Below are 21151 nucleotides of genomic sequence, written 5' to 3' on the forward strand. Positions count from 1 at the left end.
AGAAATTTTGTCAAAAGAAAAACAAATTTTGGACAACATCTTAATATGAGGGTGTGGGGGGTATAGAGAGGAAGTTCACAAGATTCATTAGGTTAAGTGGTATAATATTTGTTGTGAGTGTGGTCATGTGTTGAAGTTGAAGGTTTGAAACATTTATTTGTTTAACTTGTTTATTTTGAGAAAATGGAGTTAGGAGTGTGTTAGTTGGGAATTTCGACGGGTAAAGTGAAATGAAGATTATTGAAGAAAAAGTTATTTCGAAGAAAAGATGCAAAATCCAGCTTACGAAGGTGATTCTAATGTCTAACTATCAAATGTTTGAAGAGTTTTTATCTTGTCAAGTACTATAGAAGAAAATATCATCGAAACAAAGATAAAGACTTAGAATATTTCGGAGCTTTCAAGAAGCATAAGCTTCGACGGCCACATTAGTTGAGTTTGGCGCTTCGAAAGGAAGAAGATTCAAATTTAAATGATTAGTCTTATCCAACAAGGACGCGTGGAGGCCTTAGAAGCATGCAAACGACGAACGTGGCGTTCCGTTAGGGTCGAATTAGTATAAATTAGAATCTTAGCATTAGATTTTAGAGTGTTCAAATCTGTATAGATACTCAATAATACTCAAAGTACCAACATATATCGATAAACGAGTTCTCGGAAATGTACGCGTGATTTACCACCATTTAATTCAATTACCAATTTTGACCAGTTTTTACCTTTATTGTGTCAAAGTCCTTTAAATTCCTTTACCTTTCGAGTCAAAATCTTTACTTGTCTTTACTTTTCTGCATTTACTTTATCCTTTAAACATTTCCTTTTACTTACAAATTAACCACAGTAATCGAAAGAATATGTGTCAGACAAACGTCAAAATCTTGAAACCAGACCATGTCCTAGGATCAATCTAGTCGATCCTGCGAGTAACTAGAACGTAGTTATTTTTGGAGAACTAGCGCTTGTTTACCAAATTCTAAGGTAAACAAATTGGCACACCCGGTGAGACTGTGTCTAAGTTTCGAGTCACAAATTCATATGTGTTTTCTTTTCTTTTACGTTACAATCAATTTGTTTAACATTGTTGTATGAGATTGAGGAATGGAAAATTAGCAAACACCAACAAACCAATACCAAAAAGGAAATACAATAGGAAGATGGTTAACCCTCCCAGTAACAATGCAGAATAAACCTTTCCTCTGATAGAAGGAAGAACAGTTGTTGCGACTACAATCGAAGCCATACCATCTAGTCAAGGTACAACAGACATTCCTTCCACGACAGCCTTGACGATAATTCCTTCGACAAGAGTTTCAGCAGCCATACCTTCGAACACTCAGAGTATACCAAATGTCTCATCTGTAGCGACTTAGGGTCAACCCACAACCCTTAGGCCCTCAGGATTCAACGTATCCAAGCCATGTGCACCGGAATTTTTGATCCCTATGCGAGATCCTCCATATGTGATACCAACATCTTTTATGGAAGATTTACATAATATTACATCCACGTACATGAATCCATTGGCATCAACATTTTCACCATTATAAGGATCATGTTATGGTGTTAACAATTTGGGTTAAAATATTTGACCAACATGATTCACTAATCAGCTGACTTCACTTACCACAAGTTCTTCAGCGATTTTGAGGAGCAAATGGATGAGAGCAATCACGAGATGGTGGGGGTAATTTCTCAACAAATGAGTATTATCTTCAACCCATTAATCTAGAATGCAACTCAGCCAAATTTACAAAATGCCCAAGCGAACCAACAAATGGCAACGCAAATGGGGCGAATCACATATTTCTTTGGGGCTCCCAGAGAACCAATTCAGCCACCCCATCGTGACAGGAAAAGGGTTGAATCAATCAGAAACCATTGAGGAGGATCCCACAATTAAACAGGCCCAAATAGTTCCATAAAATATTGACGAAAAAAAATCAGGGAATAATAGTCGAATCACTCAGAAACCAACAGGCTGTGCCCAGGGAGGAAGAACCTCGAAGGGTTATGTAAGTCGACCAAAACCATAACACTGACGAAGTAATCCAACACGTTCGACAAAATGAGATATTAGGAGAGAACAACCAGGCTACCATGATCGAAAGGATTAGGGCACGAAATGGGGTGAACATTGGCCTTCGAAGGCCAAATTATACTTCCCCTATATCAGAATACATCTTGCAAACTGAATTACCAAAGAGATGGAAAGTCCCAAAATTCATAAAATTCTCCGGTGACACTAGTGAATCGTCTATTGAACACATAGTCAGGTATCTTATCGAGGCTGGAGATATAGTAAACAACAAGAATCTAAGAATAATATATTTTCCGAGTTTGCTAACTAAAAATGCATTCACTTGGTTCACCACTCTCTCGCCAAATCCCATCCAAGATTGGCCTAATTTGGAAAGGCTATTTCATGAGCATTTATATATAGGCCAGTCGAAGATAAGTATGAGCGAATTGGCCAATGTGAAATGTAAGTTCAGCGAACCCATAAATGCGTATCTCAATAGATTCCGCCTATTCAAGGCAAGGTGCTTCACACAAGTGTCGAACATGAATTGGTTGAGATGGCTGCGAGAGGATTAGACTTCTCTATAAGAAAGAAGTTAGATCCCAATTATTTAAGGGATATAGCTCAATTAGCGGACATAGTTCGATAAGTTAAACGCCTGAAAGCTGAAAAGGCTAGAGCAAATAGGAGCCATAAAAAAAAGAAAGGGTTGCATATGTCGAAGACGAAGAAGGCGAACAAGAAATCTATGATGATCCTTTAGCCTTCAAAGAAGGCGAAATAAACTTGGTTGAGTTAAAACAAGGGCCACCTTATCCTTGTAAAATGTTAACCCCTTCGAATGGAAAGAACTCTGTCGAACCCAAAAAAAGCAAAAAATTTCCTAAGAAAACATATACATTCGATGTGACGAAATGTGATGAGATTTTCAATTTGTTCGTACAAGATTGCCAAATGATAGTGATATAATTAATAATTATTAGAATTTTATTTTTATTACTAATTAAATCTTTTTTAGAGTCCAAGCCCATTGTTTTTTAACCTATTATTTTTTATACATTAGGGACTAACAATTCTAACCCTGACACTCTCTCTCTCTCTTCTCACAAACACAAAAAATATTTTCTCCTACTTTTCCTTTTTCAGGGTTGCGATTCCGGCTGCAGCACAATAATAAATTTTCCAGCCTATCAGTCGAATTCTGAAACTACTGTTTCGATTTGCTCTGAATTTTTTCAAGAAGTTCAGAAAAAAATCGTAGAACAATACTCCTTTAGAATTCTAAAGGATTTCGACCCTCAAAATCGCAAATTCCTCTTTTTTATATTTTATTTGATTTAATTTCTATTTTCATATTTTCAAAAAAATCTAAAAAAATTTGTAGTTTCGTGTTCTTATTTTATTTGATTTATAATCAGGTTTTTATATTTATTTGATTTTATTTTAATCACTTTTCTATTTTTTCATTTGTTTTCTTAACCGTAACATTGTGCTGGTTTATGAACAGGTTTTCTATGGATTGACCAAGTGGATGGTACCCCAATTGCTTTTTTGGCCAAAACCTTTTGGTATTTGGCCAAATCAAGGTTATTCATATTAGGCCAAAAACCTTTTGGTATTTGGCCAAATCAAGGTCATTCATATTTGGCCAAAAACCTTTTGGTATTTGGCCAAATCAAGGTTATTCGTAATTTTGTCCATAATTTAATTTTCTAAACCCCAATTCTTTTCTTATATTATTATTATTACTATTACTAATATTCTTATTCTTATTATTATTATTGCAGGTACCTCCTTTGGCCAAAGAGATCAGGGTTTTATTTTCGTGCCCAATTCTTCCTCTATTTTGTATTTGCCTCAAGGCCAGATCTGACGCCCACAGGACTGAAGGCATACCATACACCCTCAGAAGGCGTCCACACAGGATCAGAGCTAAGTTCTCTTTAATTTCTTTTTAGTTTAATTGCATAATTCTTTTCTTTATTTATTTTTCCTTCTTTTTTCTCATTAATTGTTTTCTCTAAAATTTATATTTACTACTAATGATATTTTGTCAATTATTTAATCGAAAACCCGATTTTTCTTATAACATTAAAAATAATCGTTTTTTAGGTTTTTTTAAGCTAATAATTATGTTAGGGTAATAATTTAATTTTGGGCTAATTAAATTTATTTTATGCCTTAAACCCTGATTTTATCATGATCACTAATCACTGTTATTGGTAGGTGTTGTCTATTAACCCTGTTTAACTTTTGGCTCATTCAGGGCTTGCCTTTCGCCATGCCCTTTTTGTTTGCCTAAATTATTATTATTTTTATCTGCCACGTTATAATTGTTGAGATCACTCATGCACTAACATTTTTCTTCTTCGTGGCTAATTTTCAGGATAACCAAAATTCTTCAGCCACGCGCCATCAGATCAAAAAGCTAAGTTCTAATCCTTTTCTTATTTAAATGTTATTTTACCTTTTAATTTTTGCCTTATAAGCTAAGTTAGGGTTTATTTTCAATACCAAGGAATTCCTCCTACACTCACCCTTATTATTGTCCGTTTAATTCTCAGATGATCAGAGTCAATCGAAGGTTCGAGGAAGATCAAGGCTGAAGATGTGTAAATTAATTTTCTGCCTTTATTTTTCCGTTACCCTATAAGAGTTTTATTGTAATAGGTTTTAGTTTTCCCCCATCCCCGCAGGTGTTTATTGTAATAGCGTAGGATTTTAACTGTTTTATTTTCTGCCATGGTTAGTAATCCTAGGGAGTGCAAGCCTGCTAAATAACTTAGATCACTAATTACAAGATAAATATCATCGAAGTTAACCACGTGATTGTGCCACACACACACCTTTAGGATAATCCCTCTTGTTGTCTTATATTGTTGCCTTATTGTTGCCTGTTGCCTTTAAGTATACTAAATAGTCAAGTCCCTCGATTCCGAGGATACCTAAAGCAATGTTGCCTTTAAAGTTATTGAAACCCCCTTGAGGTTGCCTTATAAAAATATAATGGTTCTCCCAATTGCTAAGGTATCCTCGCTTGTTGCCTAAAAGTTAAATGACTATTATATCCTTCCCTTAGACTACCTGCCCTCTTTATGGCATGGGACAGTCTTGTGGCGAACGATTATTCTCGATGACCCTTAAACATCCAATTGAAAGACTTCCTACCCTCTCATGGTATGGTATGGATAGAGCCTTTCGCCCTGAAAAGTTAAAAGAACAACTTTCAAAACTTAGGGTGGTTGCTACTAATTGCTTGCTCTTTTTTTCAAACTCAAATTTAAATTCAAATATATCTTTCCCACTCTTTTCAAATACTTTCAAAATAAGGCTACGCTTATTTACAAGCTAAAGTTCTTAACAAATCTTTTTCTATTCACATCCTACTTTTCAAACAATTCAAACATTTTGAAAACAAAGTGAGCTAAGCAATTAAGAGCCCGTGGATAACCATGGATACAAAGGGTGCTTTACACCTTCCCTTTGTATAACTTACCCCCCGAACTCAAAATCTTTTAAAAAGGTCTTTTCTGTTCTTTTAGCCTTTCTTTAAATTGGATAAAATAAAATTCGGTGACGACTCTTGCTTACCGCGACATTCCGATAAAGTCGGTTCACCGTGTTACAGTGTCACATCTTCATAATAACCTCATTTAGCAAATAGCTCTCCTCTGTTGCAAAAACATTTAAATCTAGATAACTTCTTTAGTATCATCAAATAGATTACTTTAAAGCTTCGCAGTGAAATAAATAATTCAAACATCTTCATCATAAATAACCAATACCACGATGGGTAGTTTAACATCAACAAAATCACCACAATTCATGTTAAGTCTGCATGATTATAAAGGTAATACAAAATTCTAAAATATAACAAGGAATAGTCACCGTTCTCGAATCAATCGATCCCAACCCAAATGTTACGTATCAGAGCAAGACCCAAAGACTCAACGAAAAACCAAATAAACGCACTCCGAAGCTATTGGAATATGGGAAAAAGTAAATATGTACTTGCAAGCAAAGTAGATTGGCTTAGTCTGCTACTAAAAACTTGATGGGAAAGGAAGTGAATAAAAAAAAATACTCATTCGTTCCTCTTTAAGTATCGTTTTAAAAGAAGTTTTTGGTTTCTATTTAAGTGTTGTTTTTATAGTTTTATGTTATAATTTGTCAGTTATACCCTTAATTTCTCAATTACACCTTTAATTAGCCATTAAAAAAAGAGAATGATGATTGAATTTATTTAGAAAAAGAAAATAAATGAGGGTATAATAGAAAATACTTCCTCTGTCCCAAAATATAAGTGACAAAACAAAAATCACACTTTTTAATAAAAAGTAAAAACACAATAATTTAGATGATGAACTTTTTGTAGTTTTCTTGTAATAATTGTCTTGGGAAGATGCAAAAAAATTCTAATTGGTAGTTGGTTATAGAAAAAGTGAGCGAGAAAGTAAATTAAATGCAATTTGCATTTAATTCCACTTGAAAAGATGAAAGTTGATTTTCTCTCTCTTATATTTTGGGACAAGAAAAATGTCTTTTTTTTCTCTTATAATTTGGGACGGAGGGAGTATAACTCTTACAATCCACTATCTTTGCTGAATAACTTTATGCTAAAACGACACTAAAAAAAAGAGTAGAGGGAGTACTATTTTCGAAAAAGTAAGGAAAAGTAAATGAAATGGCAAGCTGGATTTTTTTTAAGAAAGATCTCGAAAGAAGTATGTGTAGAGGAAGAATAAGAAAGAATATGAAAGCTGAGCTAGTCCACATGGATAGGCTCATTGGAAGTATTGACAAAAAGGGCAAAAATTGTTTTTCAAGAAACATTGAAATTTCTTTATTTTATATATATATATATATATATATATATATATATATATATATATATATATATATATATGAGGATATTCTTAATATTTAATTCCACTTGAAAAGATGAAAGTTAATTTTTTCTCTCTTATATTTTGGGACAAGAAAAATATCTTTTTTTTCTCTTAAAATTTGGGACGGAGGGAGTATAACTTTTACAATCCACTATCTTTGTTGAATAACTTTATGCTAAAACGACACTAAAAAAGAGTAGAGGGAGTACTATTTTCGAAAAAGTAAGGAAAAGTAAATGAAATGGCAAGCTGGATTTTTTTTAAGAAAGATCTCGAAAGAAGTCTGTGTAGAGGAAGAATAAGAAAGAATATATGAAAGCTGAGCTAGTCCACATGGATAGGCTCATTGGAAGTATTGACAAAAAGGGCAAAAATTGTTTTTCAAGAAACATTGAAATTTCTTTATATATATATATATATATATATATATATATATATATATATATATATATATATATATATATATATATATATATATATATATATATATATATATATATATATATATATATATATATATATATATATATATATATGTATAGGAGGATATTCTTAATATTTAATTCCATTTGAAAAGATGAAAGTTAATTTTTTCTCTCTTATATTTTGGGACAAGAAAAATGTCTTTTTTCTCTCTTATAATTTGGGACGGAGGGAGTATAACTCTTACAATCCACTATCTTTGCTGAATAACTTTATGCTAAAACGACACTAAAAAAGAGTAGAGGGAGTACTATTTTCGAAAAAGTAAGAAAAAGTAAATGAAATGGCAAGCTGGATTTTTTTCAAGAAAGATCTCGAAAGAAGTTTGTGTAGAGGAAGAATAAGAAAGAAAATGAAAGCTGAGCTAGTCTACATGGATAGGCTCATTGGAAGTATTGACAAAAAGGGCAAAAATTGTTTTTCAAGAAACATTGAAATTTCTTAATATATATATATATATATATATATATATATATATATATATATATATATATATATATATATAACATGAATACAACAAACCAAAGTCACTACGGTTGTTCCGTGGTAACATCGCTAAATATAGGTGCTGACATTTCATTTTTAATTTTTAAATAAAAATTGTTTGAATATAATCACGGTTGAGAAGCAAAATCGTGATAATATAATCACGTTTTCATTGGTTTGAACCCCAACGCCCTCAAATATTTTATTTCTGTAAGGTTTAGACCCACTTTTTCTTTTTTATTTACTTTTGTTGTTACAAGAACATAACATTTTTAAGTCACAAAAATGCTTCTTGTGACTTATCAATGTATCCGGTGAGAATTAATATTTATTTTGAGAAACGAGAACTATTGATATGAATCGTCAGATTTAATTAACTTTTAAGATTTAAAAATTCCATATAAAAAGACACCTTACTAAATTATTTTTGTTAAGATTAATATATCAAAATTCCATAAAAAGTGATTCCTATTCAAAATAATTATGATTATTAAATATTTTTCTGCTATATTTAATATTTAATATGGTTATAAAAATATTTTTCTATTTGTTATAATGAAGTTTAATAGAGAAAAAAATTCAATAAGGTGCTCTTTAATATGGAATCTTTAAATGTTAAACATTAATTAAATCTAACAATTGATATTAATAGTTCTCATTTCTCACAAATCTATTAGTTCTCACCGGATACGCTCCATTTACATATATATATATATATATATATATATATATATATATATATATATATATATATATATATATATATATATATATATATATATATATATATATATATATATATATTATCTGGTAAAAACTAATATTTTTTTGTGAAAAACGAGAACTGTTGATATGAATCGTGAAATTTAATTAACATTTAAGATTTAAAAATTTCATATAAGTAGATACCTTACAAAATTATTTTTTAAAGATTAATATATAAAATTTCCATAAAAAAGATTCCTACTCAAAATAATAATTGTTATTAAATATTTTTCTGCTATATATAATATTTAAAATTGTTATAAAAATATTCTTATAAAAATATTTTTTTTATTTCTTATATTATGTTTAATAGAGAAAAAATTCAATAAGGTGCTCTTTAATATGGAATCTTTAAATATTAAACGTTAATTAAATTTGACGATTAAAATAAATGTTGGAGAAAAGAGAAAAAAAGAATGACACATAGGCTCTGTTTGGTAAGTCGTGTTTTCGAGCTTATAGCTTATGTCTTATAAGCTCATATGATAATTTAGATCCGTTTGGTAACGGTCTTTTCATCACGAGCTTATAGCTTATTTTACTAGCTTATAGCTTATTTTCCATACGCTATTTCAAATAGCGTTTTAGCTTATGTCTTATAGCTTATCATTTATTCTTCCTTTTTTATCCTTATTATTTTAATTAAAATCCAATTTTAACCCTTATAATTTATTTTAATTTAAAATAAAATAAATATTAAATATCTTTTATGTCCTTTTACATTTATAAGTTAATTGAACCACTAATTTACCAAACACTTCAATTAGCTTATAAGATATCAGTCTCAATCATCCGCTATAAACTATAAGTCATCAGTCATTAGCCATCAGTCATAAGCTATAAGCTATCAGTTAGCTTATCAATCAACCGCTATTTTTACCAAACAGATCCTATCCACCATTTATTTTAAAATCAAATGGTTCAAATTAATTTGCATGTTCTCACATAAAAATATCATTCTCATATGATACGTCTATATATATATATATATATATATATATATATATATATATATATATATATATATATATATATATATATATATATATATATATATATATATATATATATATATATATATATATATATATATATATATATATATATATATATATATATATATATATATATATATATATATATATATATAACTGAGTTTATTATATTGTAGGTAGATTATTTGTTTCATTTACCCTTCATTGAAAATATATTCATTTTAATTGATTTAGAAAATTATAATTTAAAGTTTTTGTTATATTTGAAAACTCACTTAGATCCATTAATGTTTTACAAATTGCATTCATCTCACGTGCTTTGACGAATAAAACTTATTTTATTATCTCGAATTCTTCAATATAAATTGTGATGCTACTAAATTTTGAACTTAAGTTAAATGTAGTTTCCGTAGGTATATAAATAGAATTATAATAAATAATAAATATTTAATATTTAAATATATTAATTGTTATTTTGTAATGTTTCTAGAAGTTTTTTAATATCTTATGATTCAAGTTTAAGTTGATTTCGAAGATCATTGCGGATAGGTTGGCTGTTTTGATGTCGTTTCTAACTTCGAAAGAGCAACACATGTTCATACAAGGTAGGAAAATTCATGACTGTGTTGGGCTTGCTTCCGAAGCGTTCAACTTACTGGACTCTAACACTTGGTTCGACAACTTGGCTCTCAAATTGGATATTAGGAAAGCCTTCGACACGTTGAACTGGAACTTTCTTTTGAAAGTGCTGCATAATTTCGGTTTTAACGCTAAATTCTGCTCCTAGGTTAGCTCAATTCTTCACTCGGCCTCTCTGTTCGTTAACATTAATGGTGTTTTGCATGGATTCTTTAATTGTTCTAGCGGTGTTCGGCAGGAAGACCCGCTATCTCAGCTTCTGTTTTACTTGGCAGAAGAGGTCCTTAGCCGAAAACTTCTCCAGTTTGTGGTTGAGCAAAAGCTGGATTGTATTAAGGGCCCTTGAACATAATAGTTCCATCTCATCTTTTATATGCAGATGATATTCTCATATTTTGCAAAGGGAAAATGTCAAACATTAAGCATCTTATTTCGGCTTTCAAAGAATACGAGACTGTTTTCGGGGCAAAGTGTTAACTGTAAGAAGTCATTCATTTACGGTGGTGCAATGTCTGCTTCCCGGCTTAATATTCTTGCGTCTAGATCGGGGTTCATGATAGGTTCATCTCCTCTTATTTATCTTGGTGTTCCAATTTTCAAAGGCAAATTAAAAAAGATTTTCCTGCAGCCTATAGCGGATAAAATCATTAGCAAGCTAGATTCTTGGAAAGGTTCGTTGCTATCGTACGCCGGTCGGGTGGAGTTGGTTAAATCTACGATTCATGGTATGCTTATTCATAGCATGGCTATGTATGCTTGGTCGATGTCTCTCATACGGGATATTGAAAGGGCGATAAAAAGGTTCATTTGGAGCGGGAAAACAACTGACAGTAAAGTCATCACAGTGGCTTGGAATTAGCTCTGCTTGCCTTTTGAAGAAGGAGGTTTGGGTCTTAGATCTATAAGCAATATAAATGAAGCTTTTAAGTTAAATCTTTCTTGTGATATTATCAATTCTTCCTCCTGTTGGGTTGTTCTTCTCAGGACCAGAGTAACTAGGAATAACAAGTTTATCAAGCACCATGTTTTCTCTTCAATTTGGGATAGCTCTAAGCACGAGATAAAAACCGACATTGAGAACTCCACTTGGTGTATTGGTAATGGTCATTCCATTAGTTTATGGTACGATAATTGGTGTGGTCCTCCCTTTTGCTACGATAATGAGGCTCTGGTGCTGATTGTAGATAATCAGGTAAGTAGTATCATTGAAAATGGTCTGTGGAACTTTTCTAAGGCTTCAACGGTAATTCCCCTGTCAATGCAAGTGCGTATTAATAATTTTCACATTCCCTTTGACATTCGTTCGGACAAGAGATGTTGGAAGCATTCGGCTAACGGTGAATTATCTTTAAAGCTGGCGTATGACTTTAAGCGTAGCAAGGGTATTTGCAAGGATTGGTGGAAGATGATATGGAGTAGCTCGATTCCCCCGGCAAAATCTTTTATGGTGTGGAAACTTCTTCACCATAAGTTACCCACCGACGATCGATGGGAGAGAAGGAGCTTCTCTTTCCCCTCTATCTGTGCGCTTTGCAATTCAGAAGAGGAAACAGAGACTCACTTGTTTTTTGAGGGTCGGTATGCGATGAAGTTATGGAGATGGTTGGAAAATATGTTGAACCTGTCATTTTCTATTGTAGGATGGTTAGACATTTGGAGATTAATGGGTATGGATGGTGCGGTTCAGTGCAAAATTGTTAACAAAGTGGCGGTTGTTAGTCTTATCAACTCGATTTGGAAAGCTCGGAATATGGTTAGATTTCATAATACTTTTATTTCCTTTTCATCTTCGATTGCTTCCATTTTGGCTACTGTTTCTTCTGATGGGAATGTGGTGAGTATAGGCTCGCATATTGGTATGGAGGAATTTGTGATTCTTAAGAAATTTCAGATTTGTATCAGGCCTCAGAGAGCTCATAAGATTCGAGAGGTGCTATGGTTTAAGATAAATTGTGACGGTGTTGCTACTCCTATATCGTCAGCTTGTGGGGGTTTAGCAAGAGATTGGGATGGTTGTTTTGTTGGCTCTTTTGCGTCTTTTTTAGGTTCTTCTAATTCTCTCATCGTCGATCTCTCGGGTGCTATGCAAGCAATTGAGTTCGCTCATGAGAAGAATTGGCGCAAAGTTTGGTTGAAAACAGATTCCATGGCAGTGGTTAAAGCATTTTACCCTCCGTTTAGTGTTCCTTGGATCATTAGAAATAGATGGATTAATTGTATTCACTTAGTTTCTCATTGGAATTTTGTAGGGTCTCATATTTTTATAGAAGAGAATAGTTGTGCAGATGCCCTTACTAATTTTAGTTTATCACTGACTGATTTTACTCATTTTACTTCTATTCCTTTATTTTTAAAGTCAGATTTTGTAAAGAATAAGATCAATATGCCTTTTTTTAGATTTACATTGGGTTGAGAGGGTTTTGGTATAGCCCCCCTCTCTTTTTACGTACTGTTTTCTTTTATATATATATATATATATATATATATATATATATATATATATATATATATATATATATATATATATATATATATATATATGGGGACGACTCAAGTGAGAACACTTGGTTATTATGAGAAATGAGAATAATGAATCACGACCATTAAATTTTGATTTTGTTGATTTTAATGGACTTGATTTGTTTCTCTTTCTATGATCCTTAATATTTATTTTAAATCAACATAATAAGAGAAACCAATCCAGTTCATTAAAATCAACAAAATTAAAATTTAATGGTCGTGATTCATTGTTCTCATTTCTCATAATAACCAAGTGTTTTCACTTGAGTCGTCCCCTATATATATATATATATATATATATATATATATATATATATATATATAAACCTTATTTAAAAAAAAGATGTATTTACAATAATATATAACATTTCTTTTGAATTAACATCAAATATATGAAATAAAATTATTTTATTTTCCATTTTATTTATTTATTTATTCTTAATTTAAATTTTTACTGTATTTTCTTAATTTAATGCATATAATTTTAAGTCATCAACCGTTAGTTGGTTTAGTGGTGATTGACGCTAAATTTGATAGGGAGAATCATTGTTTTAACCCTGCAACTGCGATCGGGGGGTTGGAACCACTTGATACCAGAACTGACCTCCGAATTGGACTAAACCGGTGGTGATAGATTTTTCCATTTAATTGATAAATTAATTTGAGGTTTTTCTAATTAATTAATTTATAAATTAATTTGAAATTTTCCAAATTAATTTGTAAATTTGGGATTTTCCTATTAGTTGGAAAAATCTCAACTTTCACTATGTTTTAACTTTTCCATATACACTAGTTTATTAGGCTTCCGTGGATGCATCTACGAAAGGAATCAAATTTTTTCAAAATATGGAGTACTTCCGGAAATCCATCTACGAAAGTTGAAGGCAAAAATGAAAATTCTTGTAGTGCGTAAGAAATTCAGTAATTGGTTGAAATTTATTTAAAAATTAATACTATAATTATAATCTGATTTATTCCCCGTGACAAGTGAGAACTCTCTCCCGTAAAAAAAAAAAAGACAACTCTCTAACTCTAAAGTTTTATTGCTTTTAATACTTCAACAACAAATTAATTAAAGCTACATCATAGGAGTATCTTTTATATATTAAATTATTTTTAAAGTAGTTTAGTATTTGAATTACTTATATTTCTTTCATGTATACATTCATGCCACCAACCGCATTAAGATTCAGTGCTGTAATATTTACTATGAATATGATAGTACTTACTTAATATTACCAGTTAATTTGTTCTTTTAAATTTATCGTCACACTGTAAATGATATGAACCGTTGATATTAAATTGAATAACACATAAAGTAATGGACAACAAAGGTTTAATTGAATTTTAGTTGTTCATTTTTAGACTATGTCTTCATTTGACTAAAATTCTACGAAATTCACATGCAACTTCCAAACAACAAAAGTTTAATTGAATTTTAGTTGTTCATTTGTTTTTCCTACCTCATTTCCTGTCTATATATCATGCAATGTTTTTTCTAGTTGACTAAGCTCCATCACAAAATTATCAATAATATATTTTTTTTGTAAAGACGTAACACATTCCAATACTCAAATCTAATACTACAAAAAAGGTATGGGTAGGTGCAACTATTCTCATCATATAAATATCATATTATAATTTTTTTTCTGTTTGGATCTCAAGATCTCATGAACATGAACCAAACAATACAAAAATCATTTAACAAACTTAAAATATTTTTTTTCAGAAACAGTTACATTAAAATAAAGTAATTTTTTTATAAAGTAAATAAAATTAATTAATTATTCATTTATGTATCGTTTACTAAAGGCACAATTTGATTTAATTTTTATCCTTTTTGAATATTCTTTTATATGTTTTTTTTTGGTATTTAATATTTTAATATAATAGAAATTATTCAATTCACGTGTTTTGTTTTGTCTATTTTGAAGACAAAAACGTGTAATATTTAAACCTATCTTCTGAAGAGTCCTGAGCAGTTTAGGCCATAGAGGAAAAACTGGTGTGAGGAACTTCACCTCCTCAACAAACCAGTGGCCATTGAAACGACACATCGTTTCATACTATCTATTCTTATTAAGGTTGTTGTTCATATACTCATAAAAAAGAAGAGAAAAAACTTCAACTACTATAAGGTAATTAATAACCATTTTTAAGCTGTTATTAAGGTACTATGTCGTTGTATCTTAAAGATTGAACGTGTTTTTAGCTTGTTGGTCTGTTTTCTTTTTGTGCCAAATCATTTTTTTTTTTGTTGTCCTCGCTTTTGTTTTTAAACTTTGTATTCATCACCTTTTGGCTTTTTGCTTCTCTTCATTATTATCATTATCAGCATCATTGTTGTTTTTTTGTTACTTGTGTTCATAATAGGAGTAGTTGTTTTTTATTTGATTTCTTAAAAAAATAAAAAACCTCACAACCATGATGTTGTCTGTGATTGTTTCAGGGTTTTGATTGATTGCAGAAAAACACAAACATGTCTTCTTTAGATTCAACTTGGAGTTGGATTACATCTCTCTCATGTTCACCTTCTCCAGGTGATGCATTACCTGAATGGCTGAGATTCGTTTTTCTGTCACCGTGTTCTCAGAGAGTTCTTCTCTCAGCCGTTGATTTTTTGCTCTTGTTTACTCTATTACTATTTGCTATTATAAAGCTTTATTCTAGGTTCACTTCTAATGGAAGTACCAACTCAGAAGAAATCAACAAGCCTCTTATCAGTGACACAACAGCTTTGAGAACGAGGACGAGAACGAGAACGAGAACGACTCTATGGTTCAATCTAACTCTAATTGCAACGATAGTTTTGACTGTGTTGTACACTGTTGCTTGTATTTTAGTGTTTAGCAGTTCGGGGATTGAGTTTGAGTCGTCGTGGAAACAACTTGATGGATTCTTTTGGGTTGTTCAAGCAATAACTCAATTAGTCCTTGTAATCTTGATTATCCATGTTAAGAGATTCGAAGCTGTTGTTCATCCTTTATCGGTTCGAGTTTTCTGGGTTGCGAATTTCGTTGTTGTTTCTTTGTTCGCTGCTTCTGGTGTTGCGCGGTTGGTTTCTTTGGAGGGGAATGAGTCCTTTAGCTTTATGGTTGATGATGTTGTTTCTTTCATTTCGCTACCGGTTTCGCTTTTTCTGCTTGTTGTTGGTGTTAAAGGTTCCACTGGTGTTATTAAGTTGAGAGAAGAGAGTCACAGTGTTGTTGATAATGGTGAAGAAACAAAACTATATGATCATGGTTTGGATAAACCGGGTCTTACTACTGGTTTTGCTTCGGCTTCTCAGTTTTCTAGAACCTTTTGGATTTGGTTAAACCCTTTGTTGAGTAAAGGGTATGCTTCGCCGCTTAATATCGATGAAGTTCCGTACCTTTCTCCACAGCATAGAGCTGAGAGGATGTCTGTTATCTTTGAGTCAAAATGGCCTAAATTGGAAGAGAGATCGAAGTATCCGGTTAGAACCACGTTGCTTCGGTGTTTCTGGAAAGACATAATCTTCACTGCTTGTCTTGCTGTTATTAGGCTATCTGTTATGTTTGTTGGACCGGTATTAATTCAAGATTTTGTTGATTTCACTGCTGGAAAAGGTAGTTCTGTGTATGAAGGTTACTATCTAGTGCTGATTCTTCTTGTAGCCAAGTTTGTTGAAGTTTTAACAACTCATCATTTCAATTTCAACTCTCAGAAACTTGGAATGCTTATAAGATGCACTCTCATTACTTCTTTATATAAAAAGGGATTGAGGCTATCTTGTTCTGCAAGACAAGATCACGGTGTCGGTCCCATTGTGAATTACATGGCCGTTGATACGCAGCAGCTATCCGATATGATGCTTCAGTTACACGCGGTTTGGATGATGCCGTTTCAAGTTGGTATTGGTTTGTTTTTGCTTTACAATTCTCTCGGTGCTTCGGTGATCACCGCGTTTCTTTGCCTTCTACTTGTTCTCGTGTTTATCGTGGTGACAACTCGACAGAACAAAAACTATCAGTTTAAAGCTATGATAAGCCGCGATTCGAGAATGAAAGCTGTGAATGAGATGCTTAATTACATGCGTGTTATCAAGTTTCAGGCATGGGAAAATCATTTCAACAGTAGAATCGCAGGTTTCCGTGAGTCGGAATTCGGGTGGCTTTCGAAGTTTATGTACTCGATTTGTGGCAATATCATTGTATTATGGAGCGCTCCTATGTTGATATCAACTCTCACTTTCGGTACCGCGCTTTGGCTTGGAGTTAAACTTGATGCAGGAACTGTTTTCACTACAACAACTGTGTTTAAGATTCTGCAGGAACCTATTAGGACTTTTCCACAGTCAATGATATCTCTCTCACAAGCGTTGGTATCACTTGGGAGGTTGGATAGGTACATGTCTAGCAAGGAATTGAATGATGATTCGGTTGAGAGAAACGACGGCTGTGACGGAGAAATTGCTGTGGATGTTCAAGATGGTACCTTTAGTTGGGATGACGATGGCTTAGAACAAGACCTGAAAAATATTCATTTGAAGGTTAATAAAGGCGAACTCACAGCTATTGTCGGTACTGTAGGATCTGGAAAATCTTCTCTTCTTGCATCAATTCTTGGCGAAATGCACAGAATTTCTGGAAAGGTATCACCATTTCTAAGTTTAAGGCCACTATTTCATTTACTATGAGCATATACTAATTTGTAGCACGATTATTTATTATATTTATAGGTTCAAGTATGCGGGAGTACTGCTTATGTTGCGCAAACGTCTTGGATTCAAAACGGGACGATTGAAGAGAATATTCTCTTTGGTTTACCAATGAATAGACAGAAGTACAATGATGTTATCAGGGTTTGTTGTTTGGAGAAAGATTTAGAAATGATGGAATATGGGGATCAGACGGAGATTGGAGAGCGCGGCATCAACCTCAGCGGGGGTCAGAAGCAGCGTATACAGCTCGCAAGGGCTGTATACCAAGACTGTGACATATATCTTCTTGATGATGTCTTCAGCGCAGTAGATGCACATACTGGCACTGAAATATTTAAGGTCCTTATCCTCTCGATCAATCATAATCATTGAATCGATAGAAATATTTGGCTTTAAACATATCTATCTTTTATACAGGAATGTGTGAGGGGAGCTCTGAAAGGAAAGACCATAGTTCTTGTAACACACCAAGTAGACTTCTTACATAATGTCGATCGTATCGTGGTAAGTCTCCTTTTCAAATCTTGTGTGTGATTCTCGGTGAACGGTGAGTTATTCTAACATTTATATATATTTGCTTACAAAAAGGTGATGAGGGAAGGAACGATAGTCCAATCGGGTCGGTACAACGACCTACTTGATTCTGGACTGGATTTCGGTATCCTGGTTGCAGCACATGAGACATCTATGGAACTTGTAGAACAAGGCGCGGCCATGCCTGGTGAACCGACGATAACTAAGTCCGCGTCTAATAACAGCAGAGAAGCCAATGGTGAAAGTAATTCGCTTGACCAACCTAAATCTGCTAATGGAAGTTCTAAACTTGTCAAAGAAGAAGAAAGAGAAACTGGTAAAGTTAGCTTTAATATCTATAAACTCTACTGCACCGAGGCTTTTGGATGGATAGGGATTTTCGCGGTACTCTTTCTTTCTGTGTTGTGGCAAGCATCTATGATGGCTAGTGATTATTGGCTGGCATATCAAACATCGGTCAAGCGTGCTGAATTTTTCAATCCTTCTTTGTTTATTTCCGTCTACGCAATTATTAGCGTTGTTTCAGTTCTTCTGATAGTGCTGAGATCCTACTCAGTCACGATCTTTGGGTTGAAAACAGCACAGATTTTCTTCAATCAAATTCTTAATAGCATCTTGCATGCTCCAATGTCTTTCTACGATACTACTCCATCAGGAAGAATTCTAAGCAGGGTAAGAGTTTAAGGCTCAAATATAAACGTTTCGATTATCATCATTTCAAATATCGATGTATGTATGTATGTATGTATGTATGTATGTATGTATGTATGTATGTATAACTGCAACTTCATTGTTTTTGAACTTCCACAGGCTTCCTCTGATCAGACAAATGTCGATATCTACATCCCTTTGTTCATCAATTTTGTGGTGGCCATGTATATTACAGTCATCAGCATCATCATCGTTACATGCCAAAATTCATGGCCAACAGCTTTCTTGCTGATTCCTCTTGTTTGGTTGAACATTTGGTACCGGGTATGAATAATCACTTATTTGACAGATTAAATCCTTTATAGTACTCAATATTATGCTAACCATTAATGTTTTGCAGGGCTATTTTCTTTCTACTTCTCGTGAGTTAACTAGGCTAGATTCAATTACAAAAGCACCTGTGATTGTTCATTTCTCCGAAAGTATTTCCGGGGTAATGACGGTCCGTGCATTCAGAAAACAGAAAGAGTTTAGTTTAGAAAACATCAGACGAGTAAATTCTAACTTGCGAATGGATTTCCACAACTTCAGTGCCAATGCGTGGTTGGGTTTCCGCTTAGAATTGCTTGGAAGCTTGATTTTCTGCATGTCTACTTTGTTCATGATCATATTACCTAGCAGTATAATAAAGCCAGGTATTTCCCTCATCATATATTGCAATAAAGGTTTATTATTGAGATGTTTAATTAATCGCTGTTCTGTTTGATGTTCGATGTAGAAAACGTTGGTTTATCTCTCTCCTATGGATTGTCGTTGAATGGAGTGATGTTCTGGGCCATATACATGAGCTGTTTCATTGAAAACAAAATGGTATCTGTTGAGAGGATAAAACAGTTCTCGAATATTCCATCAGAAGCCGCGTGGAACATTAAGGATCGCTCTCCTCCCCCGAATTGGCCTGGTCAAGGCCATGTTGATATCAAAGACTTGCAGGTATCTATAATACATTATAAATCTTGCTTTGAAAATCACACAGTTTCCTTATGGTAATAAATTAATCTTCTGTTAAACAGGTCAGATATCGTCCGAACACTCCTTTGGTTCTTAAAGGCATTACTCTAAGCATTAACGGAGGAGAAAAGATTGGCGTTGTTGGTCGAACTGGGAGTGGAAAGTCAACTTTAATTCAAGTTTTCTTTAGGCTGGTGGAACCTACCGGAGGCAAAATAATCATCGATGGCATTGACATATCTGCCTTAGGACTTCATGATCTCAGGTCTCGATTTGGTATCATCCCTCAGGAGCCTGTCCTTTTCGAAGGTACCGTCAGAAGTAACATTGATCCAACTGGACAGTATACAGATGATGAGATATGGAAGGTAAATTAAAATTTTCAGTCGCTATCTTTGTAAGGTCTAAAATTTTGCTCGACATAACAAACGTAGTTTTTGGTATCATTGGCAAATAATCTTAATAGTAAGGTTTGTATTGATGCAGAGTTTGGAGCGCTGTCAACTAAAAGACTCGGTAGCTTCAAAGCCCGAGAAACTTGACTCATTAGGTATTGAAGACTCTTACCATTTTCTTTGAACTACTTGAACTTCACTTCCATTTTTCTTTATACTCATTTGCACGCGGATGTTATTTATAGTGGTTGACAATGGAGATAACTGGAGTGTTGGGCAGAGGCAGTTGCTTTGTTTAGGGAGAGTCATGCTTAAGCAAAGCAGGTTGTTATTCATGGACGAGGCTACAGCTTCTGTCGATTCTCAAACCGATGCAGTAATTCAGAAGATCATCAGAGAGGACTTTGCAGCGCGTACTATCATCAGCATTGCTCATAGAATACCAACAGTGATGGACTGTGATCGAGTGTTAGTTGTAGATGCAGGTAATGAGCACATGTCTATTTTTTTCACTGTCAGTGCATAGATATTAAACTTCAATACTACGTTGATCGTGTATAGTAATCTAAATTATGTTTGTTTTGATGTAGGGCGCGTGAAAGAATTTGACACGCCTACGAACTTGCTCCAGAGGCAATCGTTGTTTGCAGCTTTGGTTCAAGAGTATGCCAACCGTTCAACTGGACTATAACAAAACTTCAACTGGACTATGACGAAACTTCAGCTCCTCTGATCTATATATGTTAGCTTCTCCAGCATTCATATTTAAAGCTAGAAAATAACAAAACTAGAATGCGTGTTCGTCAAAGCGAAGCGTTTTGATTAATTAATGTTTAGAAGTATATTTGCATGGAGAAGCTAAATTCAGCTACCATTGCAAAATCATTTTAAGATGAGCTGATTTATTGCTGGTGTATTTTGACCTTGAAGTAGTGTTAGTAGTAAGAAAATGTAGGATTGTAGGTTCTGATTTTAATAATATACTGCACCAAAGTGTAATGACTTATAATAAGCATGCTTTCATTTGCATTATAGTGCTCCATAATTGAATAAGTTGAAATTACTATGAGACTTGGCAAATG

General features: G+C 33.1%; 2 protein-coding genes across 2 annotated transcripts; both read left to right on the top strand.

The window, feature by feature from the left end:
• The first annotated feature begins 2094 nt into the window (after positions 1 to 2094).
• Positions 2095 to 12687, top strand: LOC131652251 (uncharacterized). Its single transcript, XM_058922062.1, has 4 exons — positions 2095 to 2270; positions 10500 to 10554; positions 10654 to 11075; positions 11259 to 12687. Exons 1-4 carry the CDS (start codon positions 2095 to 2097, stop codon positions 12685 to 12687), a joined length of 2082 nt encoding a protein of 693 aa, XP_058778045.1.
• A 2072-nt stretch (positions 12688 to 14759) lies between these two features.
• LOC131643922 (ABC transporter C family member 14-like) lies at positions 14760 to 21101 on the top strand. Its single transcript, XM_058914290.1, has 12 exons — positions 14760 to 14932; positions 15244 to 17409; positions 17497 to 17817; positions 17896 to 17982; positions 18067 to 18684; positions 18823 to 18987; positions 19064 to 19358; positions 19442 to 19656; positions 19737 to 20042; positions 20161 to 20224; positions 20315 to 20554; positions 20660 to 21101. The coding sequence occupies exons 2-12, from the start codon at positions 15274 to 15276 to the stop codon at positions 20758 to 20760; spliced, it is 4548 nt and encodes a 1515-aa protein (XP_058770273.1). The 5' UTR covers positions 14760 to 14932; positions 15244 to 15273; the 3' UTR covers positions 20761 to 21101.
• Positions 21102 to 21151: the final 50 nt, after the last annotated feature.

Source organism: Vicia villosa, linkage group LG1 (genome assembly GCF_029867415.1).
Source record: "Vicia villosa cultivar HV-30 ecotype Madison, WI linkage group LG1, Vvil1.0, whole genome shotgun sequence".
In the NCBI taxonomy this organism is placed as follows: Eukaryota; Viridiplantae; Streptophyta; class Magnoliopsida; order Fabales; family Fabaceae; genus Vicia; species Vicia villosa.

Excerpts from the sequence above, each read along its gene's own strand:
- LOC131643922 (XM_058914290.1), top strand. The coding sequence starts at position 15,274 with ATGTCTTCTTTAGATTCAACTTGGAGTTGGATTACATCTCTCTCATGT. Across the intron at positions 19,359-19,441 it reads TAGCAGTATAATAAAGCCAG|AAAACGTTGGTTTATCTCTC; the intron begins GTATTTCCCTCA and ends TGTTCGATGTAG. Across the intron at positions 19,657-19,736 it reads TTGATATCAAAGACTTGCAG|GTCAGATATCGTCCGAACAC; the intron begins GTATCTATAATA and ends TCTGTTAAACAG.
- LOC131652251 (XM_058922062.1), top strand. The coding sequence starts at position 2,095 with ATGATCGAAAGGATTAGGGCACGAAATGGGGTGAACATTGGCCTTCGA. Across the intron at positions 10,555-10,653 it reads TGTTTTACTTGGCAGAAGAG|ATGATATTCTCATATTTTGC; the intron begins GTCCTTAGCCGA and ends TTTTATATGCAG. Across the intron at positions 11,076-11,258 it reads ATTGAAAGGGCGATAAAAAG|GACCAGAGTAACTAGGAATA; the intron begins GTTCATTTGGAG and ends TGTTCTTCTCAG.